General features: G+C 43.1%; 1 protein-coding gene across 1 annotated transcript; it reads left to right on the top strand.

The window, feature by feature from the left end:
- The first annotated feature begins 2,007 nt into the window (after window positions 1-2,007).
- rap1gapb (RAP1 GTPase activating protein b) lies at window positions 2,008-27,415 on the top strand. Its single transcript, XM_083971973.1, has 24 exons — window positions 2,008-2,025; window positions 3,443-3,478; window positions 5,221-5,268; window positions 7,285-7,323; window positions 7,538-7,723; window positions 8,423-8,526; window positions 11,414-11,492; window positions 11,587-11,640; window positions 11,749-11,832; window positions 11,924-12,024; window positions 12,485-12,614; window positions 17,972-18,127; window positions 18,271-18,342; window positions 18,428-18,514; window positions 18,864-19,007; window positions 20,437-20,568; window positions 21,757-21,834; window positions 22,677-22,786; window positions 23,632-23,748; window positions 24,665-24,800; window positions 25,231-25,330; window positions 25,814-25,920; window positions 27,158-27,205; window positions 27,322-27,415. The coding sequence occupies exons 2-23, from the start codon at window positions 3,461-3,463 to the stop codon at window positions 27,164-27,166; spliced, it is 2,091 nt and encodes a 696-aa protein (XP_083828099.1). The 5' UTR covers window positions 2,008-2,025; window positions 3,443-3,460; the 3' UTR covers window positions 27,167-27,205; window positions 27,322-27,415.
- The last annotated feature ends 487 nt before the right edge of the window (window positions 27,416-27,902 follow it).

Raw genomic sequence — 27,902 nt, 5'->3', positions numbered from 1 at the left:
AGCCTGATATTACTGTGCTGCCAAGATGTGTCTGCTGTGTGGTTAGACTTCCCCATAAAGACTTTGATCATCTCACATCACAAACTTCCTAAAGAAATCAGGACTGAACAACAGCAGCTTGACTTCCCTAACTGGAAGAGATGACAAGTTGCACTCACCATCTTAGCTTCACAGTCCATGTGTTTTATATCTGACTCAGTGTCACGATCTGAATAGTAAATTCGCACTCATATTTTGTCATCACATAACAAATAGAAGTGATTATTTGTCAAGTATGTAATTAGTATTCAGCTTTCTTCTGTAAATGTTCTCAGATTGCACTTTGGCATTTAGCTAAAGCTAGTCTGTAACTCTGTGTCAGAGCAAACAGACAGACAGTAATGAAATGTAACCTGAGGATGAGAAAGGGTTTAAAAGGCAGACGTCGTATCACTCCACTGAAAGTTTCTACTGGCTCTACAAAATCTATGTTCTGTGCACTTTTCCTTCAAAACATGTAACCTCTCCACTTTGTGTCGACTTACATTGATTTTCCTCAAGGGAAATCAATGCGGGCGATTAGCTGACCGTGCTTATCTTCTATTGTAAAATGAAAAACACTTAACATATATGGGTAGAATCTATCCTCTTGAAAGCTTTCAGCAGTGTTTTTTTTAAATAGAACTAGGTCAGTGTTTGTTGATATCTGATGTTGGAGGCGCACTTGATAGAGAGAGCTGCACTGAAAAGACTCTGCTTTCACAGAATGACGGCTCCTCTTTTATCCCACAGTATTTCCTTCATCTTTTTATCTCCTCCTCTGTTTCTCACTATCTCTTATTCTCTCATGTCAGATCCATGCTTAACTATGTACAGATGATTTTCGGAGGTGCTGAGTTTCGGCTAAGTCGTCAATCAGATTGTGGCTTTGAGGCTGCTTGATTGTTTCAGATATCTCCTGTGGTGGAAGTGATAACACAAGGAGCTTACACATTGTTGTTTTCAAGCCAAGTACTAAGTGCACTAAAATGCAGGTTGCATTCCAATGTAGAGTCCACTATTCATTTATTAACTTCTCTCATTCATATTTTATGGCTGGTTGAAGTTATTTAGCACAAATTACAAGAATACCTCTCAAGGAAGTGGGTCGAAAATCTTTCTGATTCCTTCTGCAGAAATAAAAAAACAGCTCATAAACAGCATTTACAGCCTATAAGAGCACTGCTGCAGGTATAATTAACCTGCTTCTCCACATTATGATGCAAACATAAGGAAACACATACTGAAAAAGGAATTGTCTAGGTTTGTCAATTATTCACTAAGAGATGTCCACATGTCTATAGCTGAGTGTGGGGCTGTGACAGAGGCTTGAGAAATATGAGATGAAAAGAGGAAGAGAATAGTCTCATACTGTGATATAACAAAAGAGAGAAGTATATGGTTTTTTGTGTCTACTTGCAAGTGTGTGTGTGTGTGTGTGTGTGTGTGTGTGTGTGTGTGTGTGTGTGTGTGCTTGCATTAAAAAGAGAAGATATTTGTTCAGAGTACACAGGGAGGGGAGACACATAGTTCCTCCCTGTCGCTTCCTACCGACCAGCTGTGTGTGTGTGTGTGTGTGTGTGTGTGTGTGTGTGTGTGTGTGTGTGTGTGTGTGTGTGTGTGTGTGTGTGTGTGTGTGTGTGTGTGTGTGTGTATGGGAGGGTGGGGTGGGAGGGGATGAAAAGAGGAAGGAAGGGACATGATATTCTCACATTTCAGCACATGCGTTCACCACACACGTACAGTATATATGGATTCTGATAGACAGCCGTCAAGTTTTCCCTGCTAGATTACTGGCTGAGCCACACCGTGTGCAAAGTGTCATTGTCAATCTCACCTTTCTCCTTGTGTCTGACGGTGACATCAACACCCTGTCAGATTGTCTGTTTCTGTACTTGTGGGATGATGACTGAACTCAGGATAGCTAAGAATGCATTATTGGATGGACTGCTCAGCAGCCCACCTAGTAGGCCTAAGCCTTTTCTCAAGAGACGGTGCCTCAGTGATGTGAGTATTTTTTACTTCCTTGGAGTGGGGGATTCTTTTTGCTCTGTTCTCTGTATTACATTTTAAGCAATCTTAGAGAGATAGAAATACATATACACAAAATACAATGTGTTAATTATTGTCTGATGTCTATTTTTATAGGAACATACTGTTTTACTATCTGTGGTTCACACAGTGCTGCACTGAAGCAGAAAATCCACTGTCCAGCTGTCCATTGTTTCACTTCTTTCTCATGAGAGAGTCAGCACTGATGTGGTTTCTGTGGAGTCTGTGTGGTTCACTGATCATCTGCTCAGCATAGGACAATGTTTGTTGATGTTTGTTTTGCAGTCAGGAGAGCAGTATCTGCCAGAATATCATATGGCACGATTTATTTTCACATGCAACAATAGACCAAGGCTGCACCTTCGGCTTACTAGGTCAGGGTCAGGTGTGTGCATGCTGGGGGTTTTTTATGGGTGGTGTTAATATGTGTCCGTTTACAAGTTTACAAGTGTGTTTTGGTACACGCTTGTGTGAAAATGTTTATATGCATGCACGTGTGTATGCTTTTGTTTGTGTATATGGCTGTGTGTGTGTGTGTGTGTTTAGCAAGCCCTGCAGTGCCCCTCAGTAAATCTAAGCTGTCATGTGGAAACATCGGCTTGGCACTCCAGTCCACTTGTGTTACATGGTGAACAGAGGGTTCACCCCACAACAAGCAGGGCCATCCGCCCCCTCCTTCATCTCAGGTTGGAAATAAGAACATGAGGAGCTGAATGAGCAGAGGGTGTTTTCTTCGGCTTGTACCAGTTCCTCGGCTAATTGGTATTGCATGGGTAGCGCGGGGTGTAATTATAAATCCAGTAGCTGGATTCATGCCTCAATCAGTACACCACGTGGACACGTGTTGATTACAAAACATGAAGATTATCCCACGGTTGACATGAAATCTAGTTTCCAGACCGTTCAGGTCAATTCAGCTTGAGCTCTGCTGCCTGATGGGTGAAGTGTGTCTCATGCTCACTCTGATGTCTCTGCGTGTCTCAGACATGAAAACCTAGAGTGTCTTCCAGCTAATTTGGCCATTGTGCACAGTCAGATGAGCTGTTGACTGTAGCAACAGAGAAAAGCACCATGGAGCTCCGAGGCTCATTTTCCCCCTGAGAGTTTCCTGTTTACAGCGTGTTTGTCTCGAAGCGTGGAGGAACGATTCTCCCGGCGTTGAATGGAGCCTCAGTGAGAGCGGTGTCAAGCCGGGTGGGGAGATGCGCTAAAGGAGTGCTGTCGTAGTGAAATATAGAAGCAGGGGTTCTAGACTGCACGGTTAGGTTTAGTGAACGGAGATGCTTGAGGATGAGTGAAGACCACATGCTGCTGCTCCACAAACTATCAAACCTGTATCCCATTCTGGATCTGTGTCATCTCTCTCATACAGACCTCTGACCTGTTTGCCATGATCGAGAGGATGCAGGTACAGTAAGTGGTCCCTCAGGATCTGACTTTTTGTCCTCTCTTCCTTTTAGGCTTAAATCAAAGTCCACCCTCAGAATTTCACTCGCTTTGGACATAAAATGTCCATTTACTTCTATTTTGAGACTCACGTTTCTTTCCTTTTCCTGCTATTTTTACATTGCAGCTCACATCTCTGTTACTGCTACACTTCTGTGTGTGTGTGTGTGTGTGTGTCAGCAAATCCCTCTCTACACCCTTAATGTGTGTGTGTGTGTGTGTGTGTGTGTGTGTGTGTTGTGTCTGTGACACCCTCAGGCTGTCATTAGAAACCTGGTGCTTCTGGATGTGCTGAACAGAGCCTTTAGTGTTTTCTCTTCACAGCTGGTATAGTTTTGTCTGTGTCATCAGACGTGTGAAATACAGTATTATGGTTTTCCAATATGCTAAATTTAAATTTGTAGGAATGCATTTTGTTTTGTAACCAGTGATGTTTAGAGTTTCATTACATTGCAGTAGATTCAGAGTAAGTCATTGGAGAGATCAATGCAGTTTAAACAAACACTTTGATCTGAGAGTGTTTTTGACACTACAAACATTCACAAATTTCCCTCCTAACTGAATCATAACATAGCTCGCTTTTTTCTTTCTTTCATTTGATCTTGAATAAGTTGTCTGCACCAACAAAAGCCATTCTTTTTATTTCATGCATGCATTTTGAACACGATTGTACATCAAATGAACCTTTGAGCTTCAGCATTGCTGTGTAAGGGTCAACTTACTGTATCAAGACCCTGACACACTGGAAACACCATTTAAATCTACTAATGGTTGTATCTTTGGAAGTATAGAAACTTGCTGAAAAAAACACAAAAGCATTACTTAGGCACTGAATAACAACAACATATTTTTCTGATGTTGTTGCGCTGGAACCAAGAAGACTAAAAGGCGTGAAAGGCACAATGTGTAGGCGTGAATATACCTATTATTACTAATTCAGAAAACTTGTGGATATTTCATCAGATTCAAAACTATTTCTGATTTGTTTGCTGTCACTTGTTAACCTGATGAACACCATGGCAACATGACGGCTGTTGCAGACAACATGACGGCTGTTGCAGACAACAGTGGCATATTTTATTATTTTTCGTAAAAAGCCAAAAAGAAAACGAGGGGAGGGGAGTAGAAGCTGAAGCAGCGGAGGAGCCTTCAAAGAATGAATTTAATGAAAGCGTTTCCAATTTCCATTTGATTCAACTTCCTTAGACCTTAAAAAATATGCATCAAATTTGATACGTTTCAAACCTCGCTGCAGGGTACTCCACACAACGCGACAACTGATCGGGAATGCTTTTGCTCCTCGTCTCTCTGTGCTTTGGGAACCGTCAGTGGTTATGAGTTAAAAGAATTAGAACAGTTAGAGTAGATGGAGAGTCCTATTTTGGCATTTTAGGGTCTTATGTAGAAATGCAACTAATGATATCTGCACCGTGCCTCTATTCTCATGGACGTCTGCTTATCCTTTGCAATGCACTATAGTCTCTACAATACCACTCCTCTTTTCTTCCTCTTTCTGTAGTGATTTGATGACTAGCACAATGATTCACACACTCTCATCCTGCACAAGAATATACATGCAACCCCAACATTGGTGTGTTTGTTAGTCTTTGTGTGTGTTTTCACACATGTGAGCCTGTGTTGCAGATATTTTACCTGTTCCCTCAGTATCCTGTCATTTCTCCCTCTCTCTCTCTCTCACCACAGGGTTGCAGAATGGATGAGCAGAGATGTCCCCTCCCTCCCCCGCTCAAAGTGAGTCGCAAAATCGTCACATCTCCTCATAGACCACAGTCTGGCAAAGCATCCGTAATGGCAGAGTCCTAAACCCCTCCTTATCAGCTGTCAGACAGGCTTTAGGGTGCTCACCGACTGGGTTAGGACCCCACCGGGTACTAGGATTGCAAAATCCTCTGCTGTCTTATTACCTTAGACGGGCTAATGCACTGGGTATTGAAGACTGGGAGATTTCTCAGCAGGAGGTTTTTAGTCAGAAAGGTCACCCAATAGATGTAATCATCAGACAGAAGAACATAAAACCATTTATTGCAGACAACAGCCACAGGTTACGTGGTCAGGGCTTTGGCTGACCTCATGTCTATATGATGTGGTTTAGGAGTTTGAGGTAAAGATTAAAATTAATGCTGCTATACAGCATGGTGGTTTGACTCATCTATTGGCATGAATAATTAATGTTTTTTGCAATAAAAGCAATGCACAGTAAATGAGGTACCAGTGATGATGAATGGAAATGTATGTTGACGCCCCACGGGTTGTCTATGTGAAAGTGTGGAACATCTGATTCCAGCAGCATGGGCATTAATCAGCTGCTGTAACAGCCTCATCACAGATGGGAGGGCGGTCCACAGGATGGGTAAACCAGGCTTCGGGAAATTGTTTCCATTCAGCCACAAGTATGCACTGTAGTGTGGGCCTGCTCCCAGTTGGCAGGACATGTCAATGTCGAAATCACCTTCATGAAGCTTTCTGTGTCTTTATGGACCTCGCTTTATGTGGCGCCACAGGGAAAGAGAAACAAAATCAGACATGTGCATTTCATATATGATTGTGTGTAGTAGGTTTCCTATTGGTGAACAAACATCTGCATTTCTGGGAAAGTTTTGTTGGTTAATTTGTATATTTCCTTCATTTCTTATGAATAATTGCACAAATGCCAATAATATAATAAGGCTACATGGGGACTGATTATCTATCTAACCTAAATGCCAATTTTAGTCACCCTGGCAGCCCTGTGGATGGTGTTGTTGGGACAATCTTGGTCCCAAGAGGACAAACCCAGGGACATTTGTGATCCCATTGGTTGACAATATAGATCTGACTCTGAATTGAAGCCCAGGGTGAAGTGGAGCCCAGAGGATGAGTTCTCCTCACTTTAGTGATCCTCTACATTTCCACCTAATGCTGCTAATAATGCAGCGTCATAGGAGAGTTTGTATTCGTGTCAGGGACTGTGCTTTTCATGTTGATGAGTATAAAACAAAAACTGGTTCCCTTGTGTTTGTTCTTGCTGTCACTCTGGTTACATACGACCAGTAGCTTGTAATGGAACCAGTCTATGCTGTGCTGGGATTGTTGAAAAGCAGCCTGGGGGGTAATGAAGAAAATCACTATCTGAAAATGTGGGAAAGTGGGTTCATCTAAAAGGAATTGTTGCGTGACTTCACAAAAAGGTTTCTGGAGTGCAGCAGACAACAGGCACTGCAGATTAATGCCACAGTGACTGGATACAATTATCAGAGGGTAAAATGAGAGATGAAATGTCTGCTATCAAGAGATGACCGCTGAGGTGTATTTAAGCTGCCATAGGCTTGTTTCACAGCTACACCTGCACAGCCAATAAGAACCAAAGGGTTTATTTAGGCTTTATTTTTTTAAAGCAAAAGGTGGTGGGCACAAAATCACTGGAGGTTTAAAATGTTCAACTTTTACCAAAGAACAATTTAAAGTTTAAATGGACTGTCAATAGTTACATAATAACAGCGACAGCGGTGAGAACAGAGCAATACGGAAAAAAATAGGCTATTAATTGACTGGAGATGATAGGCATTTGTCAGACAGACTGCTAATGTTGCCTCTGTCATGTTGCAGGATGATTTAAATAACCCTTAAAAAAACAGAACAGCACAATACTGTAGTTCAAATTCAGTCAGTGTCATTGTCATTGTTATTTTCCTCAAAGAACCAAACCTTAAAGTATGACTACAAATGGCTGTTTGTCAGCTTGACTCATCTTTGCTTTCCTCCCTGCAGACAGAAGAGGACTACATCCCCTATCCCAGCGTTCATGAGGTATACAGCGAACAGTATATATATATAAATATATATATATATATATATATATATATATATATATATATATATATATATATATATATATATATATATATATATATATATATATATATATATATATATATATATATATATACATACATACATGTATGTATCCCCTGCTTGTATGGATGCCAAGAATTGTAACATTTAAATGTTGTGTCACTGTCAGGTTCTGGGTCGCCGCAGTCCTTTTCCACTCATCCTGTTGCCACAGTTTGGAGGCTACTGGATTGAAGGAACCAATCATGAGCCTAAGGACCAACCAGAAGCAGAGCAACCTCCCTGTCCTACCTCCCACATCAAACTGGAGACAAACAGCACTGCCAAGATATACAGGAAGCAATTCATGGGCAAGGTGACTGCAAACACAGTACTACTACTACTCTTTCTGCCTTTCCTTCAGTGAAAGTACCAGTCTTGGAAGTATACAAGTAGGTTAGAGAAAGCTCAGCTGTCATTTTTCTTACATCCACTTGCCTGACATTAATGATCAAATTCTTTCTAAAACTGTATGTGGAGCGAAACAATTGCTCTTTTTTCCCCAATTCATAGTAAAAGTGTAACACCGTGTTAACAGGAATGTAAACAAAGAAGACAATCCTCAGAGGGTGTGTGGTTTCATTTGTGATGTATATTTTTGCATTATTTATTACCTTTACAACTACTAGTGTAGCTTTCAAATGTGCAGTGACATTTTGGTCTCAGAAAAAGGTGGAGACATGAAAAACATCGAGACATTTGGAAACACCTGCTGCTTTTTGATATTGACACAAAAATCTCTGTCTTCCCCCGGAGGCGCCTTTAAATGAGGGTAAACTGTGAAACATGTTGCAGATCTACAAATACAGTGTTTCTATTAAGCAGTTCAAAATGAGATTCATCAGACATGGTGTATTGTTTGCTTGGTTCCCACTTTTTCTTCAGGGGCAGTTGGAGTTCTTTCCTTAATTAGCAGACTGTTACACTTTCTTTTTTTTATTATTGTGTCAGCCTGTCAGCTGCTGCAGGAGATTGTATCCTTGCATTAAAGTGGCTTCTCCTTATCTGCCCCCAGGAACACTTTAATTATTACACCATGGATGCTGCCCTGGGTCACTTGGTCTTTTCCATGAAGTATGATGTCATTGGGGATCAAGAGCATCTGCGCTTGATGCTTCGGTACAGCTTCCTATTATCTTTATCTCTGACCTGTTTTCTCTCTCGTTTTTGTTTATTATATATTTTTATAATTTATTTATTTCCTTTTATTTGTCCTTTTATTTCATGTATTTCCTTTCTTGCTTGTTGATCACTTTCCCTGCAGTTTTTACATTTGTACCCCGTTCTCTTTTATTTCTTCTCTCTTTCTGTGTCTTTCTCCACAACCCCCCGCTCTCCTCTCTGGTTTTAAATATCCATGTCTCAGTCTTCTTCCAAACAGAACCATTCAATACACAGAGTTTTCATACATGACTGGCTTTTTTTCCTCCCTGAGGAAATAGCGTTAGATCGAGGGGAAAAAAATGTCACAGAGGAAGATTTTCAATTGTCACATTGCCTCAGTGATGAATTTTAAAATGTATTTTTTAGCTGGATTTCTTTCAATACGCAGCTCAGCAGGAAGGCTGCACCAGCCATCAGAGGTCATCAAATCCATTTTTTTCATCAATTTCATCTACAATTAAATATAACTTCAAACAGCTGCTGCCTGTTTTCCACAGCGTGACAGTGTTCAAGTCACTATTGTTGAAGCGTTGTCACCTGTATGAATGCACTTGCTTCTTTTGCTGCTCGTTTCACACCTGGTGAACGTTTGCGTCATCGAGCCTCCAACACTGTTTATATAAGACGGAGTGAGCTGGAAAAATAATTCACTAGTAGCCCACTGCTTCACATAACGTGTTGTTATGCAACAATAAATACTCCAAAACTAGTTTTATTCTTGGTCTGTATATAGGGAATAATTCATATAATCAAGGGTGGTATGGTGGTGCCTGACATGCACAAAGACATGGACGCTAGGTTGATTATTGATTGGTTGTTTGTCTCTATGTGTCCGTCCTGTCCAGGGTGAGCCCCCCCCCCCCAGCCCTGCATGGATAAGCAGTATAGCTGATAGATGGATGGACTGTGTATATTTTAGAGTAATACCATCGCAGCTTTGGAGCTATAAATATATAACACAACACATGACGAGATCTGTGGTAGTGAACATAGTGGTAGTGTGTCATTTATGTAGCAGGAGTTGTGTAATAATGTGAGTATAGATAAAAGTATTAAAATATCTGTGCAGTGCAGCATTAACACTCAAGCCACTCCGTACAAATGTTGACTTGACAAAACTGTGCCACAAAGTGCTTAACTATCAGGACACTATTCATCGGTGTGTAAGCCTCCCACCCACCATCACCCAAACTCACTCAGTGCTCACTTACTGAAAATCCTCCACTCCTTCGCAATTTGCTAAATACAGATGAGGGGGAGAGAGGCACAACTCAACGCACCATGTAACCTGTGAATTAAATATAGCTCCCAAGAGACTCCACTAAAGGTTTGATAGGCGCACACCCTCTTTGTTAATGGAGCTTCAGAAGGGATGAGTGTGTAGCAAGGTAACACTCACTCGGCCCACAACTTTTTTTTTTTTTATCTCAGTGATGTTTTCCACTGGGTGGACACCACCCACAGTCACTCCGTCATCTCGGTCAAATGCAGCCACCTCAGCTGGTGCTGTCAGAGGCGCTGACTCACAGTCCATCTGTAAGATGTAATGATGAGTCATGATATCTTTTTATATTTTATTGTTACTGTTGTACACTGTAGAGACACCAATTTATATTCTGTATCATATATAAGGATTATGGGTTGTAAGGATTTAGACATAGAATGTAAACTAACCGTTTGCCAAGCTTCACTTTCCCTTAGTCACTGTTGCTACAGCTGTCAGTTATCCAGGTCTAACACACTAAAGCACTTTAGCAGATTAGACAGAAACAAGTCCCTGATTTCTTTCTGGTGACTAGATTTTGGTAAGTAATTTTGGTATTAGTTAAGTCAATGTTTCAAGTTGTTATGAGAATCGTGTAATAGGGAGTCTATAGGAGCTGAATGCCTCCAAAGTTTTTTGGGGGGGTAATGGTTATTTATACATTTTTGATATTGTTATTTTTGCTGAGTTCTATACCTTATGTCCTGAGAATATGATATGTATGGTGCTGTGTGGTCATAAACCTTTCTGCACCAATGATTTGAATATGTGCTTGGCTTTGTACACTCAGTTGCGACATGCCACATGATAGGTGTGGTGTCTCCGTATCTCGGTTTCTGTCGGACAAACTTCACCAAGTCAAATAAAGAGCAGGACAGAACTTATTATGTCCCACTAAACTCATAAAGGCATCCTGGACAGTCTTGCATGAGTGCTTTTTTTATTTACATGATTTATATACTGACAGAATGACTTTATATTACAGGTAGGCGTTGAGTTGAATTCCTTACAGGGTAGGAAAGAAGATACCACTCTCAGAAGTCATGAAGTACAGATTATTGCTCTCATTACAGCAGTATGCACATCCTCTCAGCACTGCACTGCCAGCTTAGCACTATGATTTTCAAAATGAGCTGTGCAGGTCGTTCAAATACATGCAAGTTTTAGAGATTCTGGCAGGTGGACCGATGTACGGTGGTATTTCATTGACAGTAATTCCCCATAAGGGAGCAGTTTTTGTAGTATTCCAGCACTTTAAATGTGAGCTACTAGAAATTGGCCTGTTTTTTTTTTTACCTCAACACTTGGTCTGTGCAGAGTTTTCACAGTGTGTATTGTAACCTTTTGACACCTTTTGGAAAAGTAATGATGGACAAATCCAACCCTCTCCAAGGCAATCTTGTCTCAAATGCATCAAGCATAAAGACTATTATACTTTCAGCTCCACACAGCTTCCATAGCTTTGGATGTGCCCTTCACTTGCATGAATGCCGAGCAACAAAGAAAGAGCCATCAAAGCAGAAGAATTGCTTTGCATCAGAAATAGAACTTTGACTTTTCAAACTGTTTGCCTTTCAGCACAAAGCTAAAAACCCACCACGACGTGATTCCCATTTCCTGCCTTACTGAGTTCCCCAATGTGGTTCAAATGGCCAAGGTAGGCAATTGTTATCGCACAGATTATATTGTCAAAAAATATTTCAGTATGTTTGAAATTGTAAAAAATTCTGAATGTCCTTTTTTACTTTTAGCTTGTTTGTGAAGAAGTGAATGTGGATAGGTTTTACCCTGTACTCTACCCAAAGGTAGGCATTCATCCACCTGTGACTCTCTTCACTTTTGCTTCCTGCTACAACAACCCGGCAGCTCTGTTAACCCCACTCAAAACTTCCTACCTATCTTCTCGTCCTCAGGCATCAAGGCTCATTGTCACCTTTGACGAACATGTGATCAGCAACAACTTCAAGTTTGGAGTTATTTATCAAAAGTTCGGCCAGGTGAGTGCACATCAAAGATCCAGCTGCTGATCTCTCCTTTTGAAGTCAAGTGTCACTCCTCCTGGGCCTGTCGTTTGCTCTGTCCTCACAGACATCAGAGGAGGAGGTGTTTGGGAATATGGAAGAAAGTCCGGCCTTTGTTGAGTTTTTGGAGTTTCTTGGACAGAAGATTGAGCTTCACGACTTTAAAGGGTTTGGACACTTTTCAATTTAATTTCTTTAAGTTTTCAAGGTGGCAGATCTAAGCACTTTTGTTTAATTGTCTGTATCTTCTTAATGTCTTTTTAGAAGGAGGCCAACAGTCACTCTGCCATTCATCAAAGTTAGCTTTAAATAAAACCCTGAAAAGGCGATTTAGAGGGCTCTGATATTTGGAGTGTTTACTGACATTGTGATTGAGGAGGCAGAAGTGCCCTTGGCATTCTCTCAATGATGGATGAGCCTGGAAGGACAGGGAACGCTGAAAGCATGCACCCATGCTCCCCTCCTAACACCACTTTGTTCGTCTTTCTTCACCTCGCCTGTTTACCTTAATCCTTCCTCACCTTCTCTCCTAAGTCTTTCATTATCTCTGCTTTTTAAAATTCTCTCTCTTTCTTTTCTCACTCATGCCCCCACCTCCCATCTCTCTGCTGCTCCTTTTCTTCTCCAGGTTTCGGGGTGGGCTGGATGTCACTCATGGGCAGACAGGCACAGAATCAGTCTACACAAACTTCCATAACAAGGAGATTATGTTCCATGTGTCCACCAAGCTGCCTTACACAGAGGGAGACTCACAGCAGGTATAGTGGCATTCCAGTGATTAATGATCAGAGGAGCTAATTTGTCTCTTCTGAGCAGTTTTCACTAATTGATTTGTAAACGTGGATTTGTCTCGTCCACGTTTGACTGCAGGGGCAGCTAATGGGTCAGTCAGTACGTTTACATGACACTTAAAAAAAAACAATTTATTGCCTTAATCCAACTATAACTGGACAACTGAAGTGCATGTAAACACCTTAGTCCGACTAAAGTCGGAGTTCTCCAACTCCGATTAAGACACACAGATAATGCGATTGGAATTCGATTTTCTCCGTCATGTATACGCCTTAGTCGGAGTATAACTGGACAATGCATGTGCATCTGCTCCACAACAGTAGAGACGGCACAAAGTGGAGCAGAGAAGCCGCCCGAACCCGGCAAAGTGAAGAAAAAAAACCCAACGTCAGCGCCGATTCAATACATTTAACACAGCGCCACCAGCAAGAGTGTTTTATTAAAAAAAGAGAGAGAGAGAGGGGGGGGGGAGAAAGCCCGTATCCTATTCTCAGTGTGAATCCGGCGTCTGGTCGGGAACTGCAGTTGAGAATTTATTATTAAGCTTAGGCTATAAGTTGTTTATATTCAGTTTTTTACGAGGTGACAGAAAAGTCAACAGGACAGGGGGCGTATTAACCAGCTGAAACAACGGGTGATGCCGCATGAGGGGGCGGACCCCGTCAGTTATTCCATTTTCTCCGTTGCATGTAAATTGAGATGCTTTGGATGATGAGATGATCAAAACAAGTAAGTCACATGTAATGTCATGTTTAGGTTTTGCAGGTTGGCTGTGCTCACCTAATCTCCTCAGAGAAATGTTTATTTTCAAGTTTTCCATTTTCTCTAGCATTTCAGTGTCTCCTCTGTCATTTAATTAAGTTTCTCTTGTGTTTATTTGTGGCTGAGGACCTTCGTCTCTTTTAAGCCATGTTGCAGTGAGGTGCACTGTCTCTTTAGCCACTTTCCCACTAATCTAACAATCGCCATTTGACTCCTTTCCCATTGACCAAAATGAGCCGGGTCTGACCCCCCCACACAGCGTCATGCCACAGCCGCCCGCCACGGAGTGTGAGGTCTGTTGGCCGAGGCAGACGAGGTGGCTGACCTGTGGAGCACCAGGGCCGCGGCCTTGTGACGGACGTGTTTGATCTTTTGATCAAATCCCAGTATCGAATGTGAGCAGAGCTTTGGTCTTTTATATACATTCTATGGTTTTGGTACGTGATATGAGACGCGACTAGCTCCATGTTATGACGTGGTGTCACGTAACGCTCAACGTCATCATGTAAATTAGGGGGTTGACCCGGGTCTGGGTTTCCCACCATAGTTCTCTTTCAACATTCGTTTCGGTATCTCACTATGGGACACGGCCCTTGCGCTTGTCCCCGGAAGCAATTTTCCACTACGGCAGTCCTGACTGGCAGACAGACGTGACGTCCGCTCCCTGGAGGAGGGTCTTCCTCCTCCCTATAAGACAGGGGCGTCACGTCAGTACTTCAGTCTCTTCTCGCTCCTGGAAGCAGCTCTTGGACAACAGGCTCAGCTAATATTAGCATACTGGTCATAGAGCGAGCTCACAACTAGGTCGCTGGCTGCTAACACGTTAGCTCCCCTGCAGCTGCAAAGCTACGAGAGCCAAAATAAGACCCTTTTCCTCACCATGGAGGGGTCTCATCTGCCGCGTGCGGCAAGAAAATATCCGGGGTGGACACCCACTCCACCTGCTCGGCGTGCCTCGGGCTGCAGGATGCCCAGGACGGCCTGGCGACCCCGGTGATTTGCGAGCACTGCGCCCGGTTTTCAAACAAGACCCGCTGCCGCAGGTATGATGGGAGTACGTAACCCTCCACCATGGGAGTCGGAGACGGAGTACTCTGGGGGAGACGCCATCCCCCCGCTGACACACCACAACGTCCCCAGAGCAGACCTGTTGGCAGAACAGGAGGACATCGTGGATGTGGTGTTGAATTCCAAGTTGAGTCCCCCAGAGTCGGCCTCAGGTCCGACAAGGACGACTCAGACCGAGACCTCCACATCCTGGTACGAGGGGAGACGGCTCCCCAAGGCCAAACCCTCCACCAGACAGCTCCTGCCGGTGTTCCCCAAGTGCCTGGAGGAAGCAACCCCAACGTGGAGTAATCCACTTACGGCCAAGAACGGCGCACAGGGAGGCTCAGCGCTGGACTGGGCGGGCATGGAGGAGAAAGGCTTCTCCCACCTTCCCCCGGTCGAACCCCTCCTGGCGTCTCACCTCCACCCCGGCCAGAAGCCCACTATGATGGCGGCGGGCCCCGTCCTGCCGTCCAAGGCGGAATGCTTCCAGTCCTCCCTGACTGAAGAAGGCTACAAGTCAGTAGCCATGTCTGTAAGAGCCCTCAACGCGTCATCGCTCCTGCTGGCCTACCAGGCCGAGATGACAACCTCACCCTCCGCTGCTGTGTGGGAAGAAGTTTGCGTGGTGACTGACCTCTGCTTACGCCTACACAGGTGCAGAGCCATGGCCCTGATGGTCGCACAGGAGAGAGCTAGGTGGCTCAGCCTCTCCAGCCTGTCCCAGAAGGAAAAAGCCCACCTCCTCGACATCCCAGTGGACCCGAGAGGCTTTTCTGGACCGGCTGTAGCCACCATGCAAAGAAAGTGTGAGGAGAAAAAGAAGGAGGGTGAAGCACTTCAACTCTGTCTACCCAGGAAGATGCCACCTCCTCCCCCAGCAGCTCCACAGCAGACGTTCGCCCAGGTTGCAGCCCGGCCGGGTGACCGCATCCCAAGACGTCAGCCGCAAGCTCAGGCGGCCGTCAGAGCAAACCACCGGAGCTGTAAGGTGCATGGGCTAAGAAACCCTCTCAAATGTGACACAGGTGAGCCAGCCTGCCCCAGGAGTCACTCATGGGGGCAAGAAAAAACGAGGCGCCACCTAGGACGCTGTCCACGGAGGGGGATTCCAGGCCCAGCCCCCCCCCCCCCCCCCCCCCCCCACCCCCCCGAAAAAGTTTCTGTTCCGGCCCAGTTCCGGTCCCCTGAAGAGACACGCAGCGGCCACCACCAACTCATGGTCCACAGTCGTTTGACACGGCTCGGTGCCTTTCCCACTGCCACCAAAAGCCGATTGTTAGCGGGTTTAAACAGGTTTTTTGGCCAGTGGGGAATCTGGGGATCTTGTTACCACAGTAACTCCCATACAGATGCACCGTGTACAGTGCATGAAGAGACACAGGGAACATGAACAACAACAACATGTGGTGATTCATGAGGCAAGGTGAAGCCATAGTGACAGAGCTGTGTTTGAGGACGCTAGAAAAAGCAGGTCGGGATTTGTGAAGTCAGATCTGGGTAGATGTAAACAACACTGACTGTTGAGTATCTCATTTGAGCAGCATGCTCATTGGGTTCATTTTTATGTCTTAACTTTCTGTGGTGCGGCTGTGGTGATGCTGTGGTTCAGTCAACCATTATCTGTGCAGTGTGATGCAGCTATCTTGTTCAAAAAGTCACTGTGTGAGTAAATACTGTATCAAAGCTTGTAGTTAATAACCTTAGTGGTGGTGCAGTAGTTACCTGAATTTCATTGTTAAACAGATCACAAAGATTAAGTCATTTTTAATACAAAAGGATTTACCTGTTGCATCTTTATGTCTATCAAACTGTGATCTAATTTTCAGGATATGTTTAATTTCACAATAAAAACTACTGCATTTAGATATCCTGAGATATTACACTGCTTTTTTAAATATTAAATCGGCATCTATTTGCAAAATGAACGCTGGACTCTTTTCCTTTGAAATAACAGAGCACATTTTAATTTATGTGGGCAATATTTAACATAGTGGCTCATACAGTATATTTTCAGCAAATTATGAAAACTTGTAAAAGCCTAGACAGATGGTTGATTGTTCTAGTGTGAACAAACAGACTGGCTTAAACAGACGGATGCTGTAAAGTAATTTGGGTGCTACCTGGAAAAGAATCATCTGTGAATCCTAGAATAAACATTTGCTGTACTGTCACTTGCACACAACTGCAGCAGAACCACTCAGCTCTTGAGCTCAACAGGTGTGAAGTGGCATCGTTAAAAGGCTGCACTTTAGCGTGTAAAACAGCCGGATGAGTGACGAAGGGTAATCAACATTTGCTGCTGCAGAGTGAGCATCAGAGTGTCAAGGCTCTTACTGTGGAGGAACATGGGAGCTTGGTTTATTTATGCCAGACTGTCTATACTGAGAATATTTTTTTATTGAGGATTTCTGTTTATCATCAAACCGGATCTGTCTGTATGATCTGGTAGATGATCTGCTTCTATTTACATGCTGTGAAGTTATTTAGGTCATGGAGTCTCCCTGATGAGCATCATTTTTTTGAAATTTATTTGGAAATTCTGATATCCACTAGCATTTTATTTAAGTTTGATTACAGAAAAAAACTAAAAACTAGTTGCACATATGTTATAGTATAGTCAAATTACTTACTGGCTACAGTATATTTTAGTGTTGTCTTTTTTGTTCTCCCCCTCTCCCTTTCCCCCTAGGAGGTCCCTCACCTCCTACCAGGCCATTGCTTCAATAAGAAACTTTTTTCTTAGCAATTTTTTTGCCTGGTTAAATAAAGGTTGATGATGATGATGATGATGATTATGAGTATCTTTTAATTGTGTTTTACAAGAAGGATAAAGCCACATCTTCTCTGATGGAAGCTCTGTAGGAAAAGTTTCCTATCTAAAGGCAATGGGATGGCAGCATATTTTTACATTTCAGCACAAGAAGAAGGTGTCCCTAATGCTTGGCAACTCTGGGCCACTTAAAAGATATTGCTCAGATAAAAATATAATACTCCAGCATAGTCGCCTTCTCTTCCAAGTGCACGAGTGTCCCTTTGGCAACTTTAAGCCTTTTGGCAACAAGGAAAATGCAGCCGTTCTGCAGCTATGATTTGGGTTGCTGACAGTCAGCCATCTGTAAAAGCACAAACCATTTTTGTTTAGACTTTGAAGCACCTCCACTGGTGTTCAAACATATTCATTCCCACACGCAAAACCCCTTAATTATTCCAGCCGAGTCATGGCTACACTGAAGAAGCAGATAAAGTGGATTTGCAGAGACCTGTGTGTAAGGAAATTCATATAGTTATGTTTGGAAGCCATGCAGACCAATAAGCTTCAGTTTCCACAAACTGGGCTGTTGTGTATGTCTGCATCGTCCACCTCTATGCTGGGACTACATTTACTCCCAGCCAATCTTTGAGTGCGAGCCCTGGAAGTGATTCTGTGCTGGGCCTGTGTTTGTGATTCTCTAAGTGGTTATTTGAGATGTTTGGGCTGTTGTTAGTTGTGCTTGTCTGTGCCCTCCAGCTGCAGAGGAAGAGGCACATAGGCAACGACATAGTGGCCATCGTGTTCCAGGAGGAGAACACGCCCTTTGTACCAGACATGATCCAGTCCAACTTCCTGCATGCGTATGCGGTGGTGCAGGTGGAGAACGCATGCACGGACAATGTCACCTACAAGGTTGGTCCAGTCGATACTGTATCAAGATGCTCAGACTGACGGCGACCTGTCACACCTAGTTCAGATGCAGTCATTCATTATTCAGGGGCTTTGATTCACCTGGCAGTGGGACGTCACAGTGTCTCTCTGGTTTTCTCCTCCAGGTGTCTGTGACGGCCAGGGATGATGTTCCTTTCTTCGGGCCTGCTCTGCCTGACCCTGCCATCTTCAAAAAGGTCAGTAGTCAAACAAAATTCACAAGCAGACATCATCAAGCGTCAATCCCTACGCCCTCATTTCTCTGTTTTTGCTCTCGGTCAGGGCCCTGAGTTCCGCGAGTTCCTCTTCACCAAGCTCATCAATGCAGAGTACGCCTGCTACAAGGCTGAGAAGTTTGCCAAGCTGGAGGTGAGAAGAGTGTTACATGTACCATGCAAACTGCAGCACAGAAATGTCAATGTCTGTAGTGTGGGTGTCTGTATATGTGTGCCTGCTACTGACTTTATTTTATTTTTTATTTTTTTTAAAGGGATTTTAAGTGACAATATTAATTAAATATAATCTCTAACACCTCTCATATTGCTTTAATGCTAAGGGACTCCACTTCTGATATTTGTTGTCATTCTTTTTTCTTTGTTTTCATCATCTCTCAAGACACATCATCACTTGAAACAACAAATTTGAATTTCAGATTCTAAATTCACAGTCAGTTCCTGTGCAGACTGACTGTTGTTGTTGTTGTTGTTGCTATTGTCAGGAGCGCACGCGTTCAGCCCTGCTAGAGACTCTGTATGAAGAGCTGCACATCAACAGCCAGTCCATGATGGGTCTGGGTGGGGACGAAGATAAGCTGGAGAACGGGGGAGCAGGCGGAGGAGGAGGCTTCTTTGAATCCTTCAAGGTACAGTCCCCATCCTTCATTTGATGAGATGCATCGTTAATCTGCACCTCCACATGCATTAGAGAGAATGGTGATGAGTGGAGAAACTTTCAGGATGCTTTTTTCTCCCTCCCCTGTCTCTTGGCTGGGATTCTGGGTATTCACACATGAGAAAGCAAAGCATAGAAAATTTGCAGTATCTCAAAGGACCAGTCCTGTGGCATTTGATTTCCTCACTTGGCTGCGACTGCTGAACTCGGTGTGTTTGGGCGTGATGGTGTGGTTTTGAGGCTGGGGAGCGTCCAGTTGTGTTTGAAAGGCACTTTGCTCCGACTGCGAGTGCTCCATCAATGACCATTAGGGCTGTGGAGCGTAGCCCAGTCGCCGAGGCACGGCAGCAGAAGCTGTGATTGTGTGTGCCTGATGAAGGATTTAATGACCTCTCATTAGGGAGCTGATGATGCAGCTTGCATGTCTCCCCATGGGCAGTGTTCCCTTGCTGCTTTTCTCTTCTCTCTGTGTCGTCTAGCTCTCTGCTTTTTTTTTTGTCTTTCTTTGTAACTTCAGAAAAATAAATCCACCTTTATCTCTTTAGATCCATCTCTCTCTCACACTTCCATACACTTCCTCTGTGTAAATGCGCTCTTGCCTCCAAGTCCTGTCTCTATTTTTTTTTTTTACCTGTCACAAGCCATCTCACTGCCTCTTTCTGTCTTTCACACCTCCACAAATTGTATCAGCAAAGCTTCCCCACTCCTCCCTCCTCTGTTTGCTGTCTCGCTGTGTGGATTTTGTTGCTGCTGTCTCTACTAGTTTCCCTCACTGTTGGTTCTCTCATGTTGGTCTTTCTTGTTTCACGCTGTCTCATCTTCCCATCCTGTGACACAAATACAACCTCTTCTTCTTCTTCTTCTTCTTCTTCTTCTTCAACGACACCATAGAACATAATATACTGTATGTATCCTATCAACCCTCTATGAAGCTGCATTTCTCTCACACAGCCTCTCCCTCCTGCCTGTTGACCTGCACTACCCCAATCTCCACACATCCATATGCTCACATGGTTGACCTCATATTTATCACACCTCAAAATAGCTTCAACACGCAGTCACATTTACTTCCATCAAAGAAAGACATGTAAACTGTATATTCTATTCTGTCTAACCTAATCTATATATACTTAGCTGTATATAATTGAACAATCTTTTTGACAGTGCACGTTTGACTTGTCAAATTAGGAGAGACACAGGTGTTTCTTTCCTACTGTGACTTGTCAAAATGTCTCTTATATAAAAAAAAAACCTTCTCGTAAAAAAAACACACGCTGCATCATCACGAGTATTTACCAATATCTACATGTTGGTCAACATTTGAAGTATCCGTCAGTGTGTTGCATTTCAACACAACCCCAGTGGATCCACTGACAGTATCTCCTCGTTTCTCTCTGTAGCGGGTCATCCGCAGCAGAAGCCAGTCTATGGACGCCATGGGCCTCAGTAACAAGAAGTCACACACAGTCTCCACTAGTCACAGTGGCAGCTTTACCCACAATCCCGCAGAGAGCCCCAAAACCCCAGGGATTGTAAGTAGCCCATTTTGGTTCACATGATGTCCACCTAACACGTGCACTCAGGGTATATTATATTTTCACCACTCACAGCACAGTGGATAAAGTGCACACACAGACTCCGCAGCTACTACACTTTCTTCTGAGCAACACTTTAGTAAATGACTCCTGTTGGCACATTATAGCCCCTGCCTTACATCGTGTGTTAACATCAAAGCACTCGCTTTCAAACCTGACATTTTAAATTCTCTCTTTGCTTTGTACTAGCACTGATTGCCTTTTTCCATTTATGGCTCTAAGTGTTTGAATGTATAAGTAGATTGTTCCTTTTTTCTTTTCTTTTTCTTTTAAACGAACAGCACAATTCATTTTCAGCATTTCATTCATTCTCATCTGTCGAGAGAATCGCCATCACCACGTAGTGTGACAGTTAGATGATTGTGTTAAAAATGGAGTATCGGTTGTAAAATGAAACCAATGATTTCCTTCTCAATGCAAGATGATTGATTGTGTGTGGACCCCAGTATAGTCCTTATCCTGAGTCTTCTCGTGAACTCAGCATAGCAGCTGTTTGACTACCCAGACTCCCTCCCTTCTCAATGTGCTTTTTGCCATGACCGTTGCCCTCCTGTAAATGTTACTGCCTCTCTTTCCTGCCTGTGCATGTGCAGCTGAAGAATATGCATGGCACATGCCACTGGTGCCAGGAGCACACTGTCCTGTCCTGTGTCTCTTTCAAAGATGGGGTTAATGTTGTTTCACTCGTTTTGAAACGTATTGCTGTTTGGGATTTGGAACTAAATTCACCCCATTTCTGAAAGGACTATGTTTTCTTTGGATCCTGCCTTCTCTCTCCTTCTGAATGCATCGCTACACAGACCTGTAGCCCTCAGGACAAAAGTGCTGACACGCCTGCTGCCTCAGTGGCGCTCCATCTCCTACTGTGCCCTCCTGTGTTGGACCCCAGTCTAACTTTGCACTAAAAAGCCCTCTTATATTTTCCTCAATATCATGTCTTCTCTATTAACTCACGCTGGGAGCTCCTTTTTTCAAACACTTTTTGCACCTTGCTGTTTAAATTCTTTGTGCTGTGCGCATGAGATCTTATGATGTGTTCTTTTTCTTTTCCTTCCCTCTCTTGCCGTTTTCAATTGATCATCTCTTTCTCTCTCTGCTTACCCTGTCCTGTCTTGTATGGCTTAGTCATTGCTTGTCCCAGGGAAAAGTCCCAGTAAATATGGACGTCGAGGCAGTGCCATAGGGATAGGAACAATAGAAGAGGTTCACGTATAACTCTCCCTTCTCATTTTCTACTTTTGTCTTTACTATTGTCATTTTTTTAATGTGAGTGTATAGTTAGGTTTTTGTCGTCAGTTATAGTGAAATGTGTTTAGTTTATGGTTTTAATTACAATTTCATTCATTTCATTCATTCAACCCTTAGCCAAACACTCCCGTGTTTATAGTTGATGGCTGAGATGGAATGACACATCATGAACTGAGCAGTGTTATAGCTCATTGACCTTTAGTTTCTATATTTCCTGTGACGTAAATCGTGTGCAGGTAGATGATGAATGTTTGGGCTTCGTGCATGAATTCCTGCATTTCATCTTACTTTGAAATTTGTCCCTAAACACTGAAGGATAAATGTTAGAAATCCGGCAAACAAAAGTTGTGAACAGACTCCCACTTGTGTTCTCATGCAGCCGTTCATTGCTGAATCATACTGCGTCTTAAATTAGAAATGTGCACCAGGCATTTTGAAATCTCAATAAATAAACTCAAGAGTCTGATGTTGTGGCTGTAAAAAGAGACACAACATAACACCCAGCAGGGCGCCTCTGAAAGAGAGAGGTGACAAAAAAAGGTTTTGTTCATCAGTGATAAAAGTCACAAATTTAGGAAAAAGCTGAATAAAAAATAATTTACTTGCTGAAGCCTCTCTATCATGGATTCGTAAAACATGTTGTGTCATTACATCATGGATTGATCAAGCCATCAGTTCATAATTCCTTTACAGCATATTTTACATGTAGCCTACTGCATCATGAACTGTATTACTTGGTCAGCAGCTCATACTGTTCCTCCAGTGTGTCTCACTTTCCTCTCCCTGCCCACTGTCAGTCATTGATAATTCCTGGGAAAAGCCCAACCAGGAAAAAGTCTGGGCCCTTCAGCTCCCGTCGCAGCAGCGCCATTGGCATCGAGAACATCCAGGAGGTCCAAGAGAGGAGGTGAGAGGACAGAGCAGAGCGGATCAGCAGGGAGTGGGTAGTGAGGAGAGAACAGTGTTGCAACAGATGGAAGCAGGGACATTCAAATGAAGTAATTAGCGTTGAGATGAGGCACTGTGTCAGATACAAGCCTGCGTTGGACGGCTGTTTGGACTTAGACAATTTATCTTTTTCATTCCTGGATTTTACACTGATTTTTAACATATGGACAGAAGATTAATAACAGTACCAAGATTCTTGAACAGTGTTGATAATTATTGCTTTGTAAAATGTAGTTAATATCTGTGATGCAGCTGGTGATCAGTCATTTGAGTCATCGGCCTCCTCCTCTCGAACTATAATTCATCCAGACTCATAAAAAATATTAAAAACTGATTTAAAATGGTTTCAAAATCTTGAGTTAGTATTCTTCTGGTTGACCACATGAATCGAAACCATTCATCCTTGAGTCCTAGTTGACATTGGTGCACATTTTTAAATGAAAGGATTTTCTAAGAAATAGTGTACACAAGGCTAAAACCATACCTTGTGAGGTCCCAGTAACCTTGACATTTGACCTTTCATCACCAAAATCTAATCAATTACTCTTTGATTCAAACAAAATATTTGCACTCACCTCCCTGAAAGGGTTACTGAAACAAAAATGTGACAGATAGACGGACAACCCAACTACATAATATTGTAACCAGTTAAAACAGTAGCTTGTGGTTTCAGATCTTACAACACACATTCCTGATCATGTGAATGTGTTTTAACACTGGTGAATAATTTGTCTAAATTCTTACTATATGAAATAAACAAACTTCCATTGTTTTCATGTCTCCATCTCTGTCTCCATCCTGAAGCCGGGAGGTGTCACCCAGCACCCACCGGACACCTGACAGCAGCTACTTGTCACAGGAAAACAAATCAGACAACTCCTCCAATCACAGCTCTCCAGAGTTCCAGGCCACTAAAAACAGGTGATTATTATTTATGATCAATTACCTGTATCATAATCAAGAACAATGAGAAGTTGTTTGTGGTGATAGATGTTTTTTTTTTTTTTTTTTTTTTAAAGGTTTATTTGAAATGGGACCTCACATATTCATGAACATACAAAAAAACAACAATTAATTGTAGTAAATATGTCGGATTTAGCTAGGAGCTAGTTTCCATCCGATAGATGTGTTTATTGCGGGCGGTATAGGGAAGGGATTTGCAGAGTTTAAAACAGTGACTCTATTACATGGATGACTCACTTCACAGTCATGGCTCTAAGCCTCTGGATCTATTCTAATGCAGCAAGCCACAAAATTCATATTATCCCCTCTCACAACCTCATTGTGTGGCTCTACATTTTCAAAAACAGCCTGTAATTGCACTCTTAACTCTGCAGGAGGCAGGTGTTTAGTCTAGACAAATAACATAATAAAGGTTTGGTGGTGATGTTGTAGCAATATGTCGTGATATACACAACACTGACATCTGTCATTGTTAATGAGGTGGAGCACATTTTATTTGAGAAAAGTATTTGCGTGCATTTAGCTTGATATGGGACATGAACTCATCTGGGAGCGTGATGCTGCTGAAATTGTGCTTAACTGTGTCTTAAAGGCTGCACTTCAGTCTGTTATTGGTATGTAGGCAAAAACATTATCACTTTTTCAAGATGTTTTCCTCAGTATCACCCAGAAACAGCTCATTTAGAGCAGAGCACTGTTTTCCCAAACATCTTAAAAGATTATGTGGCACAGTTGCAAAGGCACTTCAGTCACTTTGGCTGAAAATGGAAGGAGAAACAGGGGGAAAGCCTTTGAGAAATTTCTGCTCATTTAAGTGCGTCGGTACTTAGTGTTCCACAAGATTTTGTGCGGTCAGAGTGACCCAGGTGTGTAGTTTGGCAATGTGTTGCAGGGCGCCGTCGATCCCCGAGGCGCAGGACCTTTCGCGCTCCTCCTCCAACGCCAGCAGCTTTGCGAGTGTCGTGGAGGAGCACGAGAACGAGGCCGAGGAGGACTACGACACCGGACTGGTGGGTGGAGACGGGCGGGGTGACAGCACATAATGAAAGTGCAGACATGTACATTTGTGCCACTTACCCAAGCCAAACATCAGCAGACAGCGTTGTTTACAGCCTGTGACATATTGTGCTTCCATTAGCATTTGTCTGACTGAAACTGCTGGGGAAAACAATTTGTTTTTTATCTGTTGTGATAGTGTTTGATGGATTTCACTTCACCATAGTTATGACAGCTCTAAAAATGTATAGCAGAGTAATACATATTAATGGCTTTTTTCCATTTCTTATCCGTACAACATACACAGACACACACACACACAAAAAAGAGAAATACATTAACTGTGGAGAGCTGTGGGTGTGATTATGTTGTCTGCTTGTCCTTGTGATGCATTGGTGGAAAAAGGGAATATTTCTAACTTGCTTCACCCTTGGCATCTTACAGGAAAGCATGTCTTGTGTTACGCCACTCAAGAGAGACTCATTTGTGTATGGCTCTGGGGTGGAGGACAGTGCGTGCAGCAGCAGCCAGGGAAATTCTCCAGGTGAGTGTAGGGGAAAACGACTCCTCTGACTGGACAGGAACGGCCTGAGGGTGTGGAAAGCGGGGCGAGGTCACCTGGTTCACATATCCAGGGTATCTGGGGAAAATATAGACGGGGCACATGTGAGAATAAGAGTCTCTGCTTCCTGAGCAAATTAATATGGAGGCAGCCTTGAGTGATGAACTTCACCTCAGCTGCACCAGCAGAGCTCCCTCCCTCCAGTTATACACCAACTGAATGTGTAACTGTATGAAAAAAACACTTTGCAAAGTTCACTGCGCCCACAGCATTACAAACTTATCTGTGATTCCTGCGCAAACTTATTTTATTTGGCCTTTTTTTCCCCTCCTCCTATCGCTAATGATTCACTCTGAACCATTAATCTTTCGCACGTTGGAATATTTTTTCGGCTGGAACAGCTGGCAGCGTTATGTGCGTGAGTTTATTAACTATGACAGCCACACATCTGCCGCCTTCCTCCAGCTTCTCGTCTTCAGCAGCAAACGGACGGAGTGAAGACATCAGAGCCAAAAGGGACAGACAGCAGCCCCAAGACGGAGCGCCCCCCGCAGGAGCACAAGTCCTCGTCGGTGAGACCAAGCGCCTGGCATTAGTCATTAAGATGAATTCACTGGAATGAATGCTCCCTCTCATTATTATCTAAGTTTCTATGTTTATTAAGATCCCCATTAGCATCTGCATAGCATCCGCTATTCTTCCTGGGGTCCAAAACATACACATGGAGACAATAAAAGAATACACATTCACACTAGACAATATAAAACAATACAAACAAATAAATACAGACAATGTAGACCATATAGACAAATACAAAACAATATACAGTATACCCCAACAATATTACATACATTCAATACATGACCAACACAACAACAAAATAACAAGACAAGACAGCTCCAACCAGGTTTCCATAATCGAATGATACCCATCCACAAATAATATGTCATTTATTGTCAAAGTCATTTATTGTGTAGAAAAAACAAATACTCTCTGCTTCTTACAACTTCTACTACAAGCAGAATGAAATCCATCCTGGGGGTGGGGCATGAATATTTGCACCAGAAGTTCATGTTAATCCAACCAGCAGCTGTCAGCCCATTTTAACTGAGTGACAAAACTAAACTATTAAAATGCCATCACAAAATCTCAAATATTGAATGAAAAGTTGAAAATTTTGTTGAGATTGTTCCATAAACTGATTCCTTTCACTGTAATACAACGCTCTTTCCGTTTGGTTCTGACTCTTGGTTTTTATAGACTTCTGTTCCTGTTAGTTAAGTTATAATGACTTCCTCTGTTTTCAAATCTTCGCTGGATGGTGGGGGATTTCTCATGAGCTAGAACTTGTCTGTGGAATTCCAACAACTTTAACTGAGTGAATAATGGCTTTGATGGATCTCTGCAGCTCTTATGGATTCTTATGGCACATTTCACTCCAAACCACAAATGTGATGCTCAGGGTGGCGTGACAGGAAAAGTCAGGTGATCACCAGAGTCGGTTGGATGCATCTTATGTCTTCAAAAGATCGATCTTATGAGGAGGATGATTGTCTGTAGGAAAAAATATGGGGGGAAAAATGTCATGGCTATTTACACCAACAGCTGCTGAGATATTTCTGCCTGGACTGAAGTGGTGAACTGAATGACACTGACATTCATAGAGCGCACCACAAGCATGGCTATAAACAGATGAATCAATAACAACAACATTCATCATTAGCAGCCGTGCCCTGATGTTCTGTGTTGTTCTGATCGATTTCCTGATATTAACGGTGTCTCTATTATCTCCACTATGTCTGGATGCAGAACTGTTAGCCACGCCAAAGTGATCACCACATCAGCGTCCATCTTCAGGTGAGACATCCTGACCTCAGGCCGTACTTACCGTAGTCTGACACCAGAGGCATTTTTCTTTTCTTCATCAGCTGTTTCTGCGTCACTTTCATCTTTGTAACCTTTGTCTCCCTCAGCATTCCCATACCAGGCATCTTTTGCCACTAATAATTCAAGGGCATGTGATTTCCACCGCTGATGCAGAAAGGGGGGAGCAGAATGAGAAGACCGACAGATCCTCCGTCGTACGCTCGGCCACGGATCTGCTGCCTGTGGTGACGTACGCCCAGCTTCACGGACATGCTCCTACCTGTCGCCCCTCCACATGGAATCCCTCTCAGCCACTCTAAAGGAAATCAAAAGGAAAAGAGGTTTCCACGCCCATGCAGCCTGCATCGCTAACTGACTGTCATCTGTCAGCTGGCTTAGCAGAACAAGTCATTTTTCCAGGCCAGTATGTTCTGAAAGCCGGTTCTTGCTGTAAACTGTCGTACTGTTCTACTCAGCTGTTGTGTGTCCTCTTTTAAAGAGCAGGAACTGAACAGGAGTGAAGAGAGAGAAACCAAGGCCAAGGCTTGAAGAGGGTAGAAGAGTTGCACTGGAGAGAAAATGTTTTTTTAATGTCAGCCTCATGTCCATGGGTTTAACTTTGATGTACCAGGTGTGTGTGTGTGTGTGTGTGTGTGTCTGCCAGGCCACGTTTGTTTGTGTTTTATTG

The sequence above is a fragment of the Trachurus trachurus genome, assembly GCF_905171665.1.
Source record: "Trachurus trachurus genome assembly, chromosome: 5".
NCBI lineage: Eukaryota > Metazoa > Chordata > Actinopteri > Carangiformes > Carangidae > Trachurus > Trachurus trachurus.
The sequence above is the reverse complement of the archived record's forward strand: the minus strand, read 5'-3'. Positions and strand labels throughout refer to the sequence as shown.